The following is a 19984-nucleotide window of genomic DNA, read 5'->3' as shown; positions in this document are numbered from 1 at the left end:
GTATTTTGATTGAATCCTAAATATCAAATGGAAGTAGCTTCATCCAAGATCAGATGTTACGTTGTGTTTTCTCTTTCCGATTCATTCAGGTCAGAAATTAGCCTTCGAAATAACAACCACAACAACAACAACAACAACAGCAAAAAAAAGAGGCTTTTAAGAGCTCCAGGAAATTACCAAATCGTCCCCTTCGTGAAGGCAGTAAGTAATGGTCTACGTGCGTAATATGAACCTTACCATTTTCATTTGGGATCAGCTGCCCTTTTATTCTGCTGTGAAAGGGCGGGGCCTTTACTATTAGTCCCTTAAGCGAGTTAGATGTCCCTGCATACAGGGAGCCACTCTTCCCAGAGGAAGGTCCACACAGAAACAATAACAAGATAACAGCCTGGAGAGAAGCCCTGACGGGTGTTTGTTACGTGTTTTTGTTGCTCTCTGTGAACCGTCTCAATTTACTCCGGGGCTAGTTTAGCTCTACTGAGATTACACTGCTCAGCAGATTAGAAACAAGGCCTCTGATGAACATTTTGATTGACGTGACACAGACTGAATCATTTGTACCGAGCTAGAAAACAAGATTAAGTACGAGTCCCCTTGATCAACACCGGCCTTTAAAGGAAAAGTGCGCGTGTGCGTGTGTATGTGTGTGTGTGTGTGTGTGTGTGTGTGTGTGTGTTAAACCCCCTGACCACCATTCTTATTCTTCTCCCGTCAGATCTATTTTTGCAGTAACAGAATCATGGAGGCAAACGTATCTTCACCACTCAACTGGACCTCTCTTCCGACGCCAGACCCTTTCAATATCGCCGCCCACGTCAATGCCACAGAAAAGCCCTTCAGTGTGTTCGAGGGGTGCGAACATCAGGTAGAAGGCATTCTCTTCGACTTGACCGTGCAATGCGTCAACGTAATCGTGGGAATCCCGGCCAACTTACTCGTCATTGTGATCCTCATCCGCAATTGCAAAAATCCCACGACCTCTGACATGTTCTTGGGCTTCCTCGCTTTCATGGATTTCTACTTTGGTACCATGACCCCCCTCAGCTTCCTTAACTTTTACTACTGGCACAGCAAAAAGGTGTGGTCCGCACTTAAGTTTTCCTATGGTGTGAAAGACACGAGCGGGCCACTGTTCCTCTCCTGCATTTGCCTCGATCGCTTTGTGGCCGTGCTCTTCCCAGTTATGTTTGGGCAGTTCAAACCCGTCAAGTACAGGTTAAGCCTCACAGCGCTGGTGTTATGCCTCACCTTTGCATACTCTGCAGCCAAAACGGTGGGAGGCCTCCCGAACTTCGAGAAGGTGTTCACAGGTGAGATCCTGGCGACATTTTGTTGGATGGTGTTGTGCAACGTGTGCATCCTGTGGGCCCTGAAGAAGTCCCGCGGCGCAGGGAAAGACGAGATGCACCCCATGAAGAAGAAGGCCTTCAATATGGTGCTGTCTCTCAACTGTATCATTGTGTTTAACTACCTGCCACCTGTAGCGCTGTTTCCTTTTGAAGACTATTACTCCCCTGACATGTTTCGCTGCTACGTGCAGCCCGTGGGCTTCGCTTTCCTCAATATCAGCAGCACCATCCAGCCGCTTGTTTATCTCTCTCGACTGGAGAAGCTGCCTTTCCTCTCAGACACCTGCTTTAAGAAGTGGTGCAACGGTGACTCGGCAGAAAACAACAAAACCCATCCAGCAGAAAACATATCTGCTTAAGTTAAGAAGACCTCATATTAAACGTTGTAGATGTTCAGTGTGTGTCTATAGAGAAGAGTTGTGAGAGAGGCAACTGAATACTGTCATATAATACAACTGTAAATGCTATGTTTCCTTTTTTTTTTGTGACTTGTCTTTAATTTCATTATTTTTGCCTTTTCCACATGATCTTCGTAAAGTGCTGACACGGTTGAAAGTAGTTTGATGAAATCCTTCAAAATATTTGTTAGACTCTGGCGCCACCATGTGTACAAGAGAACAACACACTGAACTGCGCAGTACAGTATAATCATAGAGTTTATATTTTTTTTTTAATAAACTAGACGATGGCTTGACCATATTGTTTTTTTTAAATACGCTGTATTTCACACTTGTAGTTTAAACACTAGATGTTGACCAAATTGAAAAAAAGTTACATTATTTTCTGTCTTCACCTCTTTGCACAGAAACCAATATTTTACATTTTAGACAAATATATATCTTAAATAAACATTTGCATAATTTATGTGGGTCCTTAGGCCATGAACAGAAACCAGTTTTTGGCAATTTAAGTTTAAGTTAAAAATTATTAACAGCATTCCACATGACACCATCATATTTTATGGATAACTAGGGCGTGGGGCTACATCTAAGCTCTTCAGACAAAGGAATATTTTTTTTAAATATATGGACATTCCAATTAACTTCTGTTAACACTCATTTTCTGTCAGTGCAGCTGGTTGAAAACTACACATTTACAAGTTTGGCCACCTTTGGTCCAATCCCTCCATGTGTGACACATTGCGATGTGTGTAACGTGCATTTCCTAAAGTTCATGATGCTAAACAGGTGCTGCACAGCAGTACCAATCATTTAGATGCAAGTCGCAGACAATTCAAAAGACCATTAAATAAAGAAAGCTCTTCCCACACACCAAAACCCAGTTATGGACCAAGCTAAAACTTCTTGATATAACATTTTCATCCCACACAAATGTGCTCTCCTCTATTCCACCACAGTGAGCAATGTATACTAGCCCACTTATATGAGGTAGCTCTACATTTTGGGATACGTGCTGATATCTTTTAATTTAGATGTCAAGTCAATATTAATACAGCCCAAAACAAAACCTGCCTCCATCTGTACAACACATTACCCTGATGCCACTGACCAGTACATGTGTAGTTAGAGGCAGCAGCTGTGTAGCTTAGTTTAGCTTAGCTTATGTGAGTTTTTTTTAATGTTCTTATCTAGCTCTTAGCATAATATTTATTTAAAGGAGGAATAAATAACAAAAACAAATGTTTTTGAAAGCAGCACGATAACAAACCAACCAAACCAATAATTGTTTGGCATCCATCAAAATAGGACCGGGATCATATTCCCTTACATAATTAATACATCCACTCATTGGCGCAACATTGTGACAAGTACCTTCTCTGGAATTATTTTCAATGGATGACTGCTCTGTGTATAAAAATATGGAAGTAAAGTTTCCGTGAACGTGTGTGTGAATGCATGAATGAGCGCGTCGTCAGCGGGGTCAAAGAAGGACACCGTCCCTTTGTCGTAATCCAGTTGCACTTTGACTTGTTTGGGCACTCGTGTAGGTTTAACTGCAGTGGGGGGCGAGGTCATTGCCCTGAACTCTCCGTCCCGGAAACACAAAGTCCAGAAGCCGTTCTCAGGTCGAGCAGAGACCTCAGAGTTCCTGGACACAGAGGAAGAGGCCACTCCCAGGAGCCAGTCCTGATTACTTCCGGTTTCCACGACCCAGTGGTGGCTTCCTGAGCCCAGTGCGGCCATGCCTACCACTTCAGCGCTGATGTGGAAGCGCTCTGTGTTGTCAGGGCAACAGCTGTGCTCCTTTGAGTAGTGGAGGGAAGTGAGGTCGTCGGACAGGATGATGCAGGGGTGCGCTGTGTTCGGGTCCAAAGTCACAGGGGCTACGAGACAGGATGCGAGCAGAAAGGTTGACGTATTAAACAGGGTTGTACCATTCTACTCTTTCGGGCCTCTGAACTTGAAGAAGTCATATAGCATGCACTCACTATAATCAATATGGTCCAGCATTTTCTCCCAGACTTTATACTCGAGGTTGCAGAGATGCTTGGTCACATCGATCAGTATCCCGGACATGTTGTCTGAACCGAGAGCTATGCTTTTTTCTCTGTGATGGAAGAGACACCTTACGCTGAGAATACAACACAAAGAGTGTATAAATCCACAACTTTGTTGACCTACCTGTCCTGAGTGGCTTTGAAATTCTGGAAAATAGAAGAAAAAAAAAACAAAAAAAACACAGTCATGGTGGGAAGCTTTTTTGGGGTGGGGGACAAAGATTAAAAAGTTGATGTGTGCGTGCCTGTGCGAACCTTCAACAAGATCAAATCGTCTTCGTTCAGCTGCTCCTGTATGACTGAAATGGTCTCTGTGAGCGACAGCACTTCTGCTGAAAGTTCTTTCATCTTGTCCTTCATCCCTGCGATCTTCTCATCCTCCTCTTTCTTCACAGCAGCTATCCTGGCCGACTCCTCTCGGTAGAGGTCTTGATGGAGCTGCTCAAAATGGCCCTTGATCCGTCTCTGCGTTTCCAGAGACTGACTCTGAGTGAGATAATAGCAAATTGTGGTTTATCTTTTTCTTTCATATTCATAACCAAAACTCCTGTCGTCTCATCACAGTTATACCTTGATGTACTTGAACATATCTGCAGAGGTCATGTGAATTCTTTTGAGGCTGTCCTCTTTATGGTGCAGGTTCTTGAGGGATAAAGCAAGCTCCTCCTGGAAATCAAGCAGGCCTCAGTCAGCAAAGATCAGATATCTTCACAATGTTTCAGTATTTTGAGTGCTTTGGATACAGATACGACTGTGTATCACAATCACGACAGAGCAGTGGGGCAGCATTCTAGCTTTAGGCGTCACCTTGAACACTCAGTCAGGCAACACGTTGACATCATTATTTGCCTTACCTTGCAGTCCAGCACTGCCTCGTCTATGGGCGAGCAGTCGTGACTTTTGTGCAGTTTGGAGGTCTGGCACACCACACAGATAGGCTGCTTGTCAACGAGGCAGAATAGTTTTAACTTCTCCCCGTGCACATTGCAGTTCATCTTCTCTTCCACCACAGCTGAAGTCCTCCTGGCCTGCAAAAGCGCTTCACAGACATTTCTCAGAGCCAAATTGGTGGGAGGACTAGCCTTGGAGGCTCTTTTCCTGCATACAGAACACTCACGTAACCCTGTTTCCCAACAGCGCTTCAGACAGCTCCTGCAGAAGCTATGGCTACATGACAGCAAAACAGGGTCTGTAAAGATGTCATAGCATATTGGGCATGTGAGATCCTCCTCCGGGAGCGACATGATCGTCAGCTTATCATGTACAATGTCGGTAATCCACAGTTCAAAGCAGCAGAAGTCTCCAAGTTAAAGCCATTAGTGATTTCTCCGTCATCAAATAATTCAGCGTGCCTCGTTAAACTTTAGCCTCAGAGTACACAGACAGCCTATCTATTGTTCCTGACTCAAAGTGGCAAATGCTCTTGGTTTTCCTGTGCATGACTTTTTTGTGGGAGTAACTCAAATCACGCAGCACTGTGAAACAACACTGTGTCGGCAAACAGGAAATAAAGCCCTATTGGCCAGTTGTTGGAGAGCTTAAAACTGGTTGGTAACTGCATGTTTGGAATGTCATATTTCAGGATATGTGTGTGAATGTTCCAGTGACATCCATGTGAGCAGCACACTAGCAAATGTTTATTTATGTACTTAATAATTTACTGTGCGGTTAGCAATTTAGCATTTAAACAGGGGTCGGTCAGGTAAAAACAATGTACTGCAGGTCATTTCATACATCAGTGAGTTTAGTGACTGCAGCGTTGTGGCCCAACTGTGTTCACAGTAAGGTTTCTGTCTTTTAGGGAGTTTTTACTCAGACTGGCTAAACCAGCTGGGGAAGAAAGGATGTTTAACTTATCAAAACGTCTGCTAACGTACTGCATTGTATATAAGACATGTTATTGATCATATTGGTTGTGATAATACATGTTTATGTGACTATGAATGTGCACGCGTGTCACATTATTTATGGCCTTATTGACGATTTACACAACAACACACACAATTTATGCACCATAGGATTTATTTTCGTCTTCTTCTCTATAACAGAAAGAATGCAATCCAAGAAACGCGGAATGTGAACTAATAGAACAACGGTGAAAATCTGACCTGAAAGCCAACTTCTTCTGAAGGAAAGTGACATTGCATTTGCAAAGGTTTGTAGCGTAATGTAATTTTAGAGGTGTTCTTGATCCCAAATCTTAAAAATAATGTGCAGTGCAGGGTTCACATACAATTGTTGGCGTTCCTAGTAAAACAGGTTGCGGTGGTAACTTGGAAATAGTACAAAGTAAACATCGCCAACATTAAAAACCGGTTGAATGACTGAAAGGATATGTTCACACAGGTTTCCCTGTTAAGCTGCAGTCGAGAGGAAGTAACACAAATAGGGAAGTTTGTACTAAATAGCCTGTAACTTTGAAAGATATCCTTTTGATTTGAAAAGGGCGATGCAGTCTGTCTCTGGATTAATATTGCACAAAACAAGGTGTGGATTGGAAGCACATGTTTGAACATGCAAACCTCATGACACCGAAACATTCGCATATGCATACAGTGATATGATATATCAAGTTTGTATTTTCAGAAGAATTCCTCATTCTCCAGTTGATCTATTTCATATGTTGCCGGTGTCAAAAAACTGCACATCAGTGGGACCACGTGTGTGTGTGTGTGTGTGTGTGTGTGTGTGTGTGTGTGTGTGTGTGTGTGTGTGTGTGTGTGTGTGTGTGTGTGTGTGTGTGTGTGTGTGTGTGTGTGTGTGTGTGTGTGTGTGTGTGTGTGTGTTTTGGAGGGTGTGTGAGTGCACTCAGTTCGTGAGAATAATGAGAGTCTTATCGATTGACTGATGCAGCCCCTCGCACCCTATCCGCCATGTCCACGGGTCTTGGTCCCTCCCTCTCTCCTCCGGTCTTTGGTTACCATGGCGATGACGTCACGTTGCACCACCTATATAGCCCAGTAGACGCCTCTCAGAGGCGGTGCCAACTGATCCCGGACAATCGACCGCAGCATCCGTCGTCCCGTGAATATCTGCTGCTCGGCGTGCCATCGACTCGACGATCCTCGCATACATTTGTCCACATTTGTCCAAAATGCGTGAAATTGTGCATTTGCAAGCCGGTCAGTGCGGAAACCAGATCGGCGCAAAGGTACTCTTCTTCTTTCCTTTTTTGTTTCTCTGTTTGCTTTGTCATTCTCGTGAGACTTGCGCATGCAGACGAGAATCTCCTCCCAATAATTTCTCCAGAATAAACCCGATACATGCGACCTCTTGATTTTAATGTCGTGCAAAGAGTAAACTTTGCGATTGCGTCATTATTCTGCGCAGGGGGGGCTTACGTTGGACTCAATATTCGTGCACGCTTTGATTTGCGTTGCTTTTTGAGAAGCAGACAAACACATTCGCAAATTAATTAGTAATTGAATGGAAACAATTTGTGTTTTCCACTCTTTTTTTTGTCGATTGCTGCAAGCAATTATATGACGGATTGACGGTCGTAGTGATGCAACCTTAGTAGTAATGTAATCTTGGGAGCAGCCTCCCCTCCCCCTCCTCCTTTATGACCTATAATTGGTAAAACTCACGATTTAACACCACTTCGTGATGTTATTTTGACATTTGCATAATTACATATAGTAGATTTAAGATTGTTGTATATTAAAGTGTGTTAAAGCATCGACGATATTGTCAGATTATTGCCATCTGTTTGAATTACTCCAGAGACTATCTGCCTCTTAGACTAGAAGACTGCTCCTCCGACCTGCATTAATTACAGAATTAATAGCTCTATGTGCCATTTCGGGGAATCCGGGAACTGTTGCCTATTTTCTCTCTCTCTCTCTCTCTCTCTCTCTCTCTCTCTCTCTCTCTATATATCTATATATATATATATATATATATATATATATATATATTAAAAAAAAGAGCTCTTGGCCTATATTAACATCCGTCTCCTTCCACGCCTCAGTTCTGGGAGGTGATCAGTGATGAGCATGGCATTGATCCCACTGGTTCCTACAATGGAGACAGCGATCTGCAACTAGACAGAATCAGTGTCTATTACAATGAGGCCACAGGTAAGTGACAGAATCCACTGACCTGAACAATCTCTCTTCTAACCAGCTCTGCTTCCAAGATAATTGATTTCCATCTACGTTTGTGATATACATTAATACTCATCGTGCTCAACATGCTTGACGACATGCTATTCGACCTGATTTCAGGTGGAAAGTATGTTCCCCGAGCCATCCTGGTGGACCTGGAGCCGGGTACGATGGATTCAGTCAGGTCCGGTCCCTTCGGACAGATCTTCAGACCCGACAACTTTGTCTTTGGTAAGCTCTGTGAACACGTACCCGTTCTCGCATCCATGAAAATAGCTCTTTTTGTGTTTCCTACATCGATTAACTGTGAAACTCTTGACTACAGGTCAGAGTGGAGCTGGAAACAACTGGGCCAAGGGCCACTACACAGAGGGAGCCGAGCTGGTGGACGCCGTCCTGGATGTTGTGAGGAAAGAGGCCGAGAGCTGCGATTGCCTCCAGGGCTTCCAGCTCACACACTCCCTGGGAGGCGGTACTGGCTCCGGCATGGGCACTCTGCTCATCAGCAAGATCCGCGAGGAGTACCCCGACCGCATCATGAACACCTTCAGCGTGGTGCCTTCTCCCAAGGTGTCCGACACTGTGGTGGAGCCCTACAACGCCACGCTCTCTGTCCACCAGCTGGTAGAGAACACAGATGAGACCTACTGCATTGACAATGAGGCTCTCTATGACATCTGCTTCCGCACACTTAAACTCACCACCCCTACATATGGAGATTTAAATCATTTGGTGTCCGCCACCATGAGCGGGGTGACCACATGTCTGCGTTTCCCCGGCCAGCTAAACGCCGACCTCCGTAAACTAGCGGTCAACATGGTGCCCTTCCCCCGTCTGCACTTCTTCATGCCAGGCTTCGCCCCTCTCACCAGCAGGGGCAGCCAGCAGTACCGCGCCCTGTCCGTGCCCGAGCTCACGCAGCAGATGTTCGACGCCAAGAACATGATGGCTGCCTGTGACCCACGTCACGGCCGCTACCTCACCGTGGCGGCCGTGTTCAGGGGCCGCATGTCCATGAAGGAGGTCGACGAGCAGATGTTGAACGTGCAGAACAAGAACAGCAGCTACTTTGTTGAATGGATCCCGAACAACGTGAAGACCGCCGTCTGTGACATTCCACCCCGTGGCCTCAAAATGGCCGCCACTTTTATCGGCAACAGCACAGCCATCCAGGAGCTGTTCAAGCGCATCTCCGAGCAGTTCACCGCCATGTTCCGCCGTAAGGCCTTCCTGCACTGGTACACCGGCGAGGGCATGGATGAGATGGAGTTCACCGAGGCAGAAAGCAACATGAACGACCTGGTGTCTGAGTACCAGCAGTACCAGGATGCCACCACCGAGGAGGGAGAGTTTGAGGAAGAGGGAGAGGAGGAATTGGCCTAAAACCTCTGCCTGCCCAGCTGCTAATTTAATCCATCCCCCAACTCCATCATGAATTAAAACCGTGTTTGTTTTTTTGTATGTTGTGAATGCATCTGTCCTGTCACTGCCTTTCCGGAAGTGATTTTAACTGTGAAGCCTTGAGATTAGAGGGTGAATAAAATCGTATTAAAAGGGCCACTTTTACTGCCTCCAGAGTTTTTATTGAGTCACATGTGTGATCTGACGTTCCGCTGAAATCTAAATATGGTTTGTAAAGCACAATGCAAATGTAAGAACAATTTATCAATGGCATATTTGCATAGTCAGAGAGAAGCCACGGGTTCTAATCTTGTAATGAGCTGTAGCCTTCATCTTTTCAGTCAGACCAGAATTCTAATTGTCAATCCAATATTCAAAAAAAAAAAAGTCTTCAATTTCAACATCTCTCTTTTTATATAAATGTGTGGTCAAATTTATTGACACCATGACCGTACAAATGAAACTGGATTTTGATAGCTATCTCAAATCAAAAGAATAACTATGGGTATATTAACTCAATGATAAAAGTGTTCTCCAATTTCCAAATATTTTTTGATTCATAAAAATGTGTGAACATAACACATTAGTCCGTCTACAGTTCTTCATTACATTATAAATACACCTTTTTCCAGGGAGACTAACAATGGCCTCAGTGTTGCAGAAGCAGAACTCGGAGTACCGGGACTCCTTATCTGCTCAGCGGTTTTATCAGCCAAAGACTACAAAGTACAACGTTATGACCTTTTCCATATTTTCCCGATGGATAGATTATTTGGGATATGATGAATAAACATGTTTATTAAGTGTTCTCCTGCTTCATAGCCAAATTGTATTTTGACTAGAACTTCATACTGTGCTTATAATCATACGTTTAGTAGCGTTGTGCTTTTTTTTTTTAAAGAAAACTTTCAATTCTAAAAGGCCCTCAAGAGATGCTTTAAATGGTTTTGAAATGAAGTGGTGAAGTTTAATTATTCAACTATATTTCAAAAGTTTATTTTACAAAAGCATAAATAAACATGTAACATTGTAAAACATCTGCTTGAGCTCATGTTATGCAGTGCTGCTGAAAAGAACGTGACTTTAAATTAGTTAGAGTACTTGAAGTGTAAACAATTGCTCAGTATAACCTTGTTTTCAACGTACATCTGTCTTTATAAAATCAATTGAGTTTGTGTACTGTAATATGTTTAATTGCACTCATCATTAGGCTGAGAAACGTGTTGATTTAAGATACAATGGACTCAGTAGAAAAAACAAAAAATAAGTTTGAGGTAAAAGATTGGTATTGATTTTGTCAGTGAAGAGTATTTCATAATAAACTGAATCAAATCAAGTACTTGTACATGGTAAGTGGCAACTGAAACAAGATAAACATATCTAAACTAATATTATTAGTGGTGATAAAATACTGAAGCATCATTGGTGCGGAGGAAATGTTCAAAACCTCCTTGAAATGTTCAATTGTTCTTAAAATGGGCTCGATCCAGACATCCAAAGGCATTTTTTTCATGGTGCCATGCAGGAACTATTCAGTGCTTGTTGAAATAAAAGCTCAAATCTGTCCTCTCTTCAACCTTTTTGAGATTGTTCTATCTTTGACCAGCTCAGGGAGCGATGCTATGCAAACGCGTGCAGCTTTTTGTCCGTACGGGATTTTCTAAAAACATAAAAAGCACACAATCTCAAATGAGTCTTTCCTCCTTTGGTAACTTTAGAGCATCTGGTGCCGCCATGCTGCATGCACCAGACTGTTCCTCCGCACTGGGTCTGTACGTCCCTTCAGTCTGTCTCCTCTTTTTCACCACGCAGAGGAGCCAGCCGAGCACGGCCAACGCGATGGCCAGGACACCCAGCGTCACCGTGGGGGCCACGATAGCTGCGATGTTGGGTCCCTGCAAGTGGAAAATTACCGGACAGTGGTCATTCTGGTGGAATTTAAAAAAAAATAAGGAGCATTTTCTGAAGATTTACTCACAGCAGTGTTATTAGAACGGGTGTCACTTGTAAGCGTAGTATAGTTCCCTGTGAAAAGAGCAGAAACATCAGGAACAATGAAGTAAGAATGGATTCTCTTTGCAGTTTAAACATAATTGAGTATGGGCTTCCCCAACTGCTGGTAACTGGTAACATATTAACTAAATGGTCAATGATAATCTAGGACTTATTTGACCGGTTGTTTTAATTGACGAGCACATGTAAACCTTAGTTTTTTCTAACTCTCTGCAAATAAGCATATTTCAAAAATGTTAAACTTTTCCTTTCAGCGCATTTGAACACAGTCGCTGAATAAAACAATCCACACACAGATGAATGAAGGCGCACAATGTGTTTGCATGTTAGTGAGGTTTAACTGTAACTGATCATAAGACTAAAAGGTTGAACTGACCTTCTGAGTTGACAAACTAACAGGAGGCAGTGTGATTCATTCATATCAACGTTTAAACTATTTGTATGCAATGGAAAACATTATTTCACACAAGTAGAATAAAAAAAAACCCGGCAAATGCAAACGGAAAAACCGAAGTTGCTATTTGCCTAGAGCACACTTTGAAGGCAACAAACAGAAAACTCGCCAGATGTCTCGTAAGTCTGTTGCCGTTCCCGGCCATTTTTATCCTTGACCAGCCATGTGATCATGCAGTGACATCACGAAACTAAATAGTAACTACTTGACCAGGAGAAGGAATGAGGAGGAGGAGGAGGAGGAGGAGGAGGAGGAGGAGGAGAAGCTCAGGCATGCAGTGTGCTGCAGCTATACACAGTCAGCTGAGTCAAACTACACATTTCTTTGAAATACGGATTTAAAAAAAAGTAAAAAATGTACTTTTGTCTCGTTTAGTTTTTTTATAAATCGTTTCCAGCATCACAAAAGGCACCGAAAATCATTTTTATTAAGAAAGACGTGTGTTTGACCTGATGAGTCAATCATTCACCGGGGGCAAATAGTCAACTTTGCAAGGACACAAGTACAACTTGATAAGAAGAAGCATGGGTTTCAGGAAGGAGCCGCCATGCTCAAAAGAGAAAGGATTGTTAAATTGGATTCTTTTGAATGTTGAAGTATTGATGATTGACTGATGTAAATATTCTCAACTCAATGTGTCTGTTTTAAGCCAGTTTTAAGTCAAATGTTCTTCCAACATGATGACAAGCGTGTGCATGTTTCAGATTTGCTCTGGAATGTCCCCTATCTTTTTGTTGTTTTATTTATCATTGCAAGATATAATGGTGTGTGTGTGTGTGTGTGTGTGTGTGTGTGTGTGTGTGTGTGTGTGTGTGTGTGTGTGTGTGTGTGTGCTGTAGGTGTGGTCAGATGTCTTATTTGTGTGGTTGTGTTGAGGATGAAGGGATGGGTACTGACTCACCCCACACAGGATTACTGCTCAGTACCAGCAGTAAAACACTCCTGACCAAAACTCCAGGCATGACCAGCACATCCAGACACGCTGCCATCTCTACCCGTGACCAGCAGGGCAAAGTGAGGGCAGGACTCTGGCTTTGGGGCATCAACTCGGGTCCATTTCATTGGGTCCAACATTCACTGCGTGGCTTTATTTCCCATGCATCTTGAACAGCTGAAAACACATTAATGTCAGAAATGTAAAAGGCCAAGTGTCCTTTATTTCTTTGACACTCTTAATCCTTATTCCCAGGTTGAGTCAGGGACACCATTCAGCCACTGAGTCACACATTCAGCCTGCTGTTGAATCACCATTAAACCTGCTCACACCACAGGAACATCAGAAGCTATGAATAGCACATTGAAGCACTTTAGTGTTCAACGACCTTTTCATTTGCAGCAGTATTATCACGATTATGACTTATAGTAGAAAATACAATATTCTGTCGGGTACATTTTTTTTTCCACAAGCTGTGTTAGAGGCATACCATAGTTTAGGTTGTTTTCAGGTGAACCATCGAGCAGGTGGATTCCTCGCTTCCGCCTCACCTTGTCAAAAAATGAAACGGCGACAGATGGTTTAGTCCAATGAAAACGCCAGGAAACGTCTCCAGACACGAGCCGCGCTGCTCGGGTCCGATACGTATCTACATCATCGACTGCACGACTCGTTGGTGCTTTATGTAAAGCAGTTGTTGTTGTTTTTTCTTTTTCTTCTTTTTTTTTTTTTTTGTTCGTCTACTCTTCAATCGCCATTGGTCACATGGTTGAGTTTCGTGTCACATTACCTGAGCGCAGCAGCTATCCACCTGCAGCAGAGCGAACAGATACTCCTTTGTATACAGTGGAAGAACAACCCGCAGTTCAGCCAACTGAAGCACAGCAGTCCTAACACTAAAAAAAAACACCCTATATTATCTAAAAGATCACTTTAATCACATCTGTGGCACTTTATGCCTATTTACCTCCTGGTAGACTACTTGTTTTAAACTGAACTTTGTTTCCCTCTGAACGGAGTCTAAAGGGCAGGCTGACCCGCACTTGCACCAACCTGCTGGAGGACAATGTTACAGGTCTTACCTATAGCAACCTGGCTGCTGCTGCTGCTGGTGGTGGTGGCATGAAACAGCGCCTCCAACAGGTTTCATGTTACCCCACATGAGAAAGGGTATCGACATTCTTGAGATATTTTGGGGATGAATTCGGCGGCCAGCTGGTCCAGTGGGCTCTAATCCTCACCTAATCTCCCTTTCTCAGCCTCAGAGGGGCAACGAACATGTAGGCTGCTTCAGGCCTAATCTGTGTCGGACAAATAGTTTTCATTCTGGACAGTGTGTGAGAGTATATAGTGAGGCTTTCTTGAGAAGCAGAGAAAGATTACTCCTATATCACCGCAGTCTGAGGAGATCACATGCCATTGTTGTGTGTGTGTTTAAAAAAAAAATTGTATCTACGATCTAATACATTGTTTTAGCAATATAATATTTGTGAATGTTTTTTTTTCTGTGTGATTTATATTCTATTCATGAGAGTAGACAGGTTATGTCAGGCAGACAATTACATAACCCTATAATTGAAAAAGCGATGGGGTAACTAATGGATAAGGAATGGGGTAGTGACAGATGCTAATATGTAGTGATACAAATAATTAATTGTATATGTTATCCAGTATGATTATCAAATGTAATAAAGATTCATGGTAACATAGATTAATTGAAAATTAAGATAATTGTCTTCACTATAAAAAAGCTATGCGCAAGTTGTAGACCTCTGTCTTGTTTTGTTTTTTTTACTTATTTATTTGTATGGACCAGTTTCCATGTAAAACATAACATTTTTAGCAGTGTGTTTTATATTCGTGTATACATCACATGGACAATGAAATGTGCCTAAAACTGAAGATATAGTCTTGCAAATAAATCATATCTTTGTGAAGTTTACTATATGTTTTATTCAGTAGAGAACTGTTTCAAGGATCATTTCCAAGGTTGTATTGTGGCACTGTTGTATCTCCTTGTATCCGGATGTATTGTATAATGTGCCTAGTGTACACCTTTCCTTGGGTGGGACACCACGATGTGTATGTGTCTGTACCTCAAGGTAAGTATGTGTACATGTCTTCTCAAATATTTGCACACACCTATACTTGCAACATATTGACTGAGTTTTGAGAGTTGATAGATTAAAGGTGTATTCCATATTACAGTAAAGCCGCCAACTTAACTTTACTACTCAGGAATTATCTGTTAATTGTCTAGTAAAAATATTAATTACAGCCGATAATGTAGGTAAATGAGATTGTTTAAACCCAGGTTTATGTAGCGTGCCACTAGGGGGCGATTGTGGCAGGTTTGCTTTCCTCTGAATGGAAGTGGCTCCTTCTCCGCGCGCATACCTATTGCTTGCCGTAGCCGCAAAGCATCCTGGGTAGTTGAACAGTGAAAGCGGCGGGATCATCATATTTATCCTCAAATGTAATGTCCGCGAGTTATACCTAACTTTAATTAAGCCCGTAGCAGTCTGCATTTAGGGGTATGAGTAAGGCTTAAATTAGGTACAACCGGAGTTGTTTGGTAGATAAAACTGCGGGCTCTCTTTCTGTCAACGTCTTGTTGTGTCGTCGCGTTTGAAGCTTTCCCAGTTACCTGGTGTGAACGTTTGTTTTTGGTGCGACCGTTTTTTTTTTAGCGTTTAGCAACAATGGCGAAGGTACAGGTGTTGAATGTGGCTGTCCTGGATAACCCGAGTCCCTTTGGAAACCCTTTTCAGTTTGAGATAACGTTTGAGTGCATGGAGGACCTTCCCGAAGGTAAGCGACGTTACATTCCCGTTGCTAATGTTAGTTGTGTTAGTGTAACCACACTTAAATGCTCACGTCATCCGAAGGTGTTGTAGTTTGGCTACATTAACGTTAGCTAACTTGACTCTTAATTTGAGTTTGTGAAAGTTAACGTCACGTTACAAGGTAATAGCTAAAATAGTTTCACACGGCTTTAAGTAATTTGGTCTCTGTGGTGGACAAATCTTAAACTTATCGGTTTTAATAAAGGTGAAATTTAGCTAAATATGCTTGTGCAGATTATTACAATTCTCATAAACGCATGAAGTTCATTCATCTTGTGCCTTCTAGGTGTGTAATACTCGTTTCGATTTGAACTAAATACGTTGTTATGGGTTAAATGCAACTATAAACATCCCACAAATAAGCATGATTACTTTTACACGTAACGTTAGTCCATAAATTGGTGTACAGTATACTTTGTTTCAATGGTTGTTGGTGTTTAACTTTTGCTGTATTCTCTATTGCTCATGGTAGCATGTAGATTATTATTCATACATGAATTGCATATTGAGTATAATGTTACACAATTGCTTTGCACAAATAATGCATTCCCTTAAAGATGTTGATCTGTCTCTGTACATGTGACTGTATTTGGACACATTTCTGTATTTCAACCTCTTGCCATGGAAAGTGAAAGCAAAATCACTTGTGGTATGATTTGTAAAAATGGATAAAAAGCATTTACCTATTTACTGTATTTTATAAGCACATTTTTACTAGATTAACAAATATGATCAGTGTTTATCAATAACTTGTCTTCATCACATAATTGATTAATGAACTAATTGTCTCAGCACTACATTCAATACACACTACTAATAAATGAAAACATTTTATTTCTTTTTTGTAGACCTGGAATGGAAGATCATCTACGTTGGCTCGGCAGAGAGTGAAGAGTACGATCAAATCCTCGACTCAGTCTTGGTCGGCCCGGTGCCTGCTGGGAGGCACATGTTCGTGTTTCAGGTGTGTTTGGTTCCGGTATACTAACGGAAATAGTGCTTTGTCTTGCTACGGCCATGGGATCAGTAATTTCATAACAATTTGTTATTACACTTTTCAGAAAATTTAAATTTGTATCCTTGCCTTTTTAAAAACATTTTATTTTTTTCTCCCACATAGCTTTTCTATGTGTACATTGCAAGTTGAATTAAAAACAGACAATTTTACATCTTTCAACAACGAGATTATACTGCAGTTCCCCGATCACAACCTGTTACTAGAAATGTCTCACTTTGAGTAGTTATTTCGCCCATAAAAACATGTTGATATGCTGCATGTAAAGAAAGTGACTACGAGAATCAACCTAGTCTATGTTGGCTAGTTGTAGATTTATCTTTATCGGGAAACATGTCAACCAATAAAGAAAAAGAAATTAAAGAGTAGAAAAGATATGATTTGAAAATGCATTGCCATTTTATGGTTTGTCATTCAGAGAGTAGAGACAAGTTTATTGTTTTACTATATAAAGTCTTGCCCAGTAGACATCTTGGTAAAAAAAAAAAATATTTTCAACAACAATTATTTAGGTAACCGTGTCAAAACCTTTTTATAAATTTTTAAAATCTCAAATCTCAACATCAGATTTCTTCAAAACCCGTTTCAGTGTCTTAAAAACACTGTTCATAGCCGACTAAGAGAAGCCGGCTCCAGCAGTCTCTTGTCCTACATGCTCAGCAGGATCATCTCAAGTCTGTTTAATGCTACAGGATCCTAAACCAGAACTCTTTACAGTTCATGATCAGCCACACATTAAAGGGTCAATGTAAACATATTTTGAGTGACATACATGTATTTGCCTATTTACAACCCTAATGCCATCATCAGCATTTGACAAGGCGACAGTTTATACTCCTGAAATGTATGAATACAAAAAGTTACATCTTAGTGTTGTGTTTCTTTTAACAGGCTGATGCACCAAACACTGGATTGATTCCTGAAAGTGATGCTGTTGGTGTGACTGTAGTGCTGATTACCTGCACATACCGGGGCCAGGAGTTCATTCGCATCGGTTACTATGTCAACAATGAATACACAGAACCAGAGCTTCGGGAAAATCCACCGATCAAGCCAGACTACACACAGGTCAGACTAAAGGTTGATTTCTGGATATTTTGAGTTCTGTTGTCTGCTGCCTGATGTTTTTTTTTCTCTGGTTTGAAATAAAACAGATGACTCAAAAATACACAATACAAACATGACACAAAAGGCGTTATACACTACTCAAACCTAAGAAAGCGGGTTGTATTGTTCTTACCATGAAAACAGCAAGACACATTGTAGTATATGGCAGCATGGTGCACTAAAACATTGCAGAATTGAAGCTTTTCTTTCTGTGGAGCCTGCACTTTGGAACAAATTGTGTGATCCTTCAAAAATGTCATGTAATCCTGTCAAGTTCCCTCGGTTATATAACTAGTTAAGCAGGAATGTTACTACTGTAACATCAGTAATAAGCCACAGAGTTTTGCTGTAATGAGAAAGGATTTTATTTGAAACCGTTAACTCACAAGTGCAAATTGGTAGTTTCTATTATATAATTTGTATTGACTATTCATTGTGGGATGAATACAAATATTCCTGGCACCTTTGCACCCTTTTCTTATCTACAGAGTTCACATGTTCTTGCCCTGAGTCTAGATGCCAACTAGATAGTAGCATTGTGTACATTAGCTGCAGCTAATGGAAAATTAATCAGTCCTCTGAAGAAAGGCCTTTTCAAATGTAGACCAATATTTTCCATTTAGGTTGTAAAATGTGTAAGCCGACATTGTATGTTTGTCTTAGTCACACCAGTTAGTACAAAGTTGTATAATGTAATTACTCTACTCCTGCTGGTGACCAAGTGCAGATGCATTTAGTGCAGGTAAAAATAGTCTAAACTCTCTTATTTACATTTACAGACCAAATTGATATTCAGATGTTATGAAAGTATCTGTAGGTATTTATCTATATTTCCATCCTCCTCCTTCCAGCTCCAGAGAAATATTCTGGCATCAAACCCACGTGTGACCAGATTCCATATAAACTGGGAAGGTTGTGCAGAGCGAATGGAAGACTGTGAAAATGTGGATCCCACGTCAAACTCCATGCTCCCTCCATCTTGTCTCCCAGGAAAGGCCCCACCCTTAGGGATACTACCAGATAACTCAATGGACTGCTTATAGAGACAACCCCAGCCCCAAATGTGATAACTCACAACAGGAGATCTTTCTTTTTGGAGGATGCCTGTGGACATTCTAATGTGGATGTACAGACATCTTTGCCTTACAGCTGCCCTTATTTACCTGAAGCATGTCAAAAATGAACCCCCATCTTAAGAAAAGTGTTTGTTCCAAGGACGATTATGAGCATCTCACACTTATGATCATCACTTATAGATGGGGACTTCTTTGCCATGTTGTTGAAAGCAATATTTAAGTAGTTTAACTCGTGGAATGGAGAACAGTAACTGTGCAGCTGAACTGAAGCGGCACCACAAGCTGATGTGTGATTCACCTTCCTTCCTTTTGTTGGTGTAGAACTCATTTGTACTCAGAAGAATATTTCAGCACTGAAGCAATAGGCAAATAAACTAATGTATTGCCGTAAAGGAATTTTATATTCTGCCATCACATTTGTGTTAAATTTATTTTGCACTTAAATCTTTACACACTTAGATTGTTGAGTTTTGGATGGGCTACATCACTTTCTCCCTGTTTTTTTTTGTTTTTGTTTGCAACTGTGTGTTCTAAATAAAAAAAACATTGTATTAGTTATGTATCTGTATGTGTGTGCGTGAAAGTGACAACTATGTTCCTCATTATTACTTATTGTTGTCTTCTTTCAAGCAAAGAAATGGAATATAAACCACTGTTGAATGTGTCTGTGCTGAAAACCAGTGGTTTCAATCTTGACCTTGTTTTAAAAAAAAAAAAATTTAAAAGGTGCCGAGCAATTCCTTTTTATTTTTTTTCATTATACGGTTAAAGAAAAAAAAAGTGCCAACTCTGTAACACAAATATCATCCTCTTATATTTTTACATTTTTACTAAAAATAGCCTGTGTCAACGTCACACCCAATCACGGATCGGTCGGGTAAAAAGGGGTGGCTAGGCTACAGAGCTGGCTCTGGAAAATAATGCTCTGAAAATAGGATCGCGATTGCCGGATACGGAAAAGTTTTTTTTGTATCGTGCATGTAACTCAGTCGGATAAATACAAACAGCTGATGATTTAAAGTAAAAGAAAAAAAAACACAATTACAGTTATGGGCGTATTGGCTATTAGCAAGTCTGGGGGGGGCGGGACCGAATAATTTGACAGACGAATTGCATCAATGTAATGTCTGGATGCGTTGAGGCTTAGCCAATCCGCAGTTGGATTGTGATTTCTGTCGCGTAAGGATCTGTGTCGGTAGCCAATCAGAGGCGGCGAGAGGTGGGA

The 19984-nt window shown here is 41.5% G+C and overlaps 5 protein-coding genes across 5 annotated transcripts; 3 read left to right on the top strand and 2 right to left on the bottom strand.

Moving 5' to 3' along the window:
• Window positions 1-739: 739 nt before the first annotated feature.
• Window positions 740-1708, top strand: LOC117734809 (G-protein coupled receptor 183-like). Its single transcript, XM_034539077.1, has one exon. It carries the CDS (start codon window positions 740-742, stop codon window positions 1706-1708), a length of 969 nt encoding a protein of 322 aa, XP_034394968.1.
• Window positions 1709-1866: 158 nt separating this feature from the next.
• On the bottom strand, window positions 1867-5250 carry LOC117734874 (zinc-binding protein A33). The gene is made up of 6 exons (XM_034539196.1): window positions 4662-5250; window positions 4378-4473; window positions 4063-4293; window positions 3932-3954; window positions 3739-3857; window positions 1867-3633 (listed from the first exon to the last, which is right to left on the bottom strand). Exons 1-6 carry the CDS (start codon window positions 5049-5051, stop codon window positions 3095-3097), a joined length of 1398 nt encoding a protein of 465 aa, XP_034395087.1. The 5' UTR covers window positions 5052-5250; the 3' UTR covers window positions 1867-3094.
• A 1536-nt stretch (window positions 5251-6786) lies between these two features.
• On the top strand, window positions 6787-9471 carry tubb4bl (tubulin, beta 4B class IVb-like). The gene is made up of 4 exons (XM_034539197.1): window positions 6787-6958; window positions 7778-7886; window positions 8034-8144; window positions 8239-9471. Exons 1-4 carry the CDS (start codon window positions 6902-6904, stop codon window positions 9294-9296), a joined length of 1335 nt encoding a protein of 444 aa, XP_034395088.1. The 5' UTR covers window positions 6787-6901; the 3' UTR covers window positions 9297-9471.
• An 890-nt stretch (window positions 9472-10361) lies between these two features.
• Window positions 10362-13348, bottom strand: crb3a (crumbs homolog 3a). The gene is given in 5 exon segments (XM_034539198.1): window positions 10362-11209; window positions 11293-11339; window positions 12683-12803; window positions 12805-12892; window positions 13206-13348. Coding segments are annotated over 4 exon segments (429 nt in total). The 5' UTR covers window positions 12856-12892; window positions 13206-13348; the 3' UTR covers window positions 10362-10999.
• Window positions 13349-15124: 1776 nt separating this feature from the next.
• asf1ba (anti-silencing function 1Ba histone chaperone) lies at window positions 15125-19321 on the top strand. Its single transcript, XM_034540334.1, has 4 exons — window positions 15125-15526; window positions 16410-16525; window positions 17468-17644; window positions 18535-19321. The coding sequence occupies exons 1-4, from the start codon at window positions 15418-15420 to the stop codon at window positions 18724-18726; spliced, it is 594 nt and encodes a 197-aa protein (XP_034396225.1). The 5' UTR covers window positions 15125-15417; the 3' UTR covers window positions 18727-19321.
• Window positions 19322-19984: the final 663 nt, after the last annotated feature.

This window comes from Cyclopterus lumpus, chromosome 8, assembly GCF_009769545.1.
Source record: "Cyclopterus lumpus isolate fCycLum1 chromosome 8, fCycLum1.pri, whole genome shotgun sequence".
Classification (NCBI taxonomy): domain Eukaryota; kingdom Metazoa; phylum Chordata; class Actinopteri; order Perciformes; family Cyclopteridae; genus Cyclopterus; species Cyclopterus lumpus.
This window is presented reverse-complemented; position numbering and strand designations above follow the sequence as displayed.

What these genes read in the sequence shown, in the direction of transcription:
- LOC117734809 (XM_034539077.1), top strand. Translation starts at nt 740, where the DNA reads ATGGAGGCAAACGTATCTTCACCACTCAACTGGACCTCTCTTCCGACG.
- LOC117734874 (XM_034539196.1), bottom strand. Translation starts at nt 5,051, where the DNA reads ATGTCGCTCCCGGAGGAGGATCTCACATGCCCAATATGCTATGACATC. An exon ending in AGGCAGTGCTGGACTGCAAG is followed by an intron (nt 4,474 to 4,661) that starts GTAAGGCAAATA and finishes CTTGATTTCCAG; the next exon opens with GAGGAGCTTGCTTTATCCCT. An exon ending in ACGATTTGATCTTGTTGAAG is followed by an intron (nt 3,955 to 4,062) that starts GTTCGCACAGGC and finishes TCTATTTTCCAG; the next exon opens with AATTTCAAAGCCACTCAGGA.
- tubb4bl (XM_034539197.1), top strand. Translation starts at nt 6,902, where the DNA reads ATGCGTGAAATTGTGCATTTGCAAGCCGGTCAGTGCGGAAACCAGATC. An exon ending in CTATTACAATGAGGCCACAG is followed by an intron (nt 7,887 to 8,033) that starts GTAAGTGACAGA and finishes ACCTGATTTCAG; the next exon opens with GTGGAAAGTATGTTCCCCGA. An exon ending in ACCCGACAACTTTGTCTTTG is followed by an intron (nt 8,145 to 8,238) that starts GTAAGCTCTGTG and finishes TCTTGACTACAG; the next exon opens with GTCAGAGTGGAGCTGGAAAC.
- asf1ba (XM_034540334.1), top strand. Translation starts at nt 15,418, where the DNA reads ATGGCGAAGGTACAGGTGTTGAATGTGGCTGTCCTGGATAACCCGAGT. An exon ending in CATGGAGGACCTTCCCGAAG is followed by an intron (nt 15,527 to 16,409) that starts GTAAGCGACGTT and finishes TCTTTTTTGTAG; the next exon opens with ACCTGGAATGGAAGATCATC. An exon ending in GGCACATGTTCGTGTTTCAG is followed by an intron (nt 16,526 to 17,467) that starts GTGTGTTTGGTT and finishes TTCTTTTAACAG; the next exon opens with GCTGATGCACCAAACACTGG.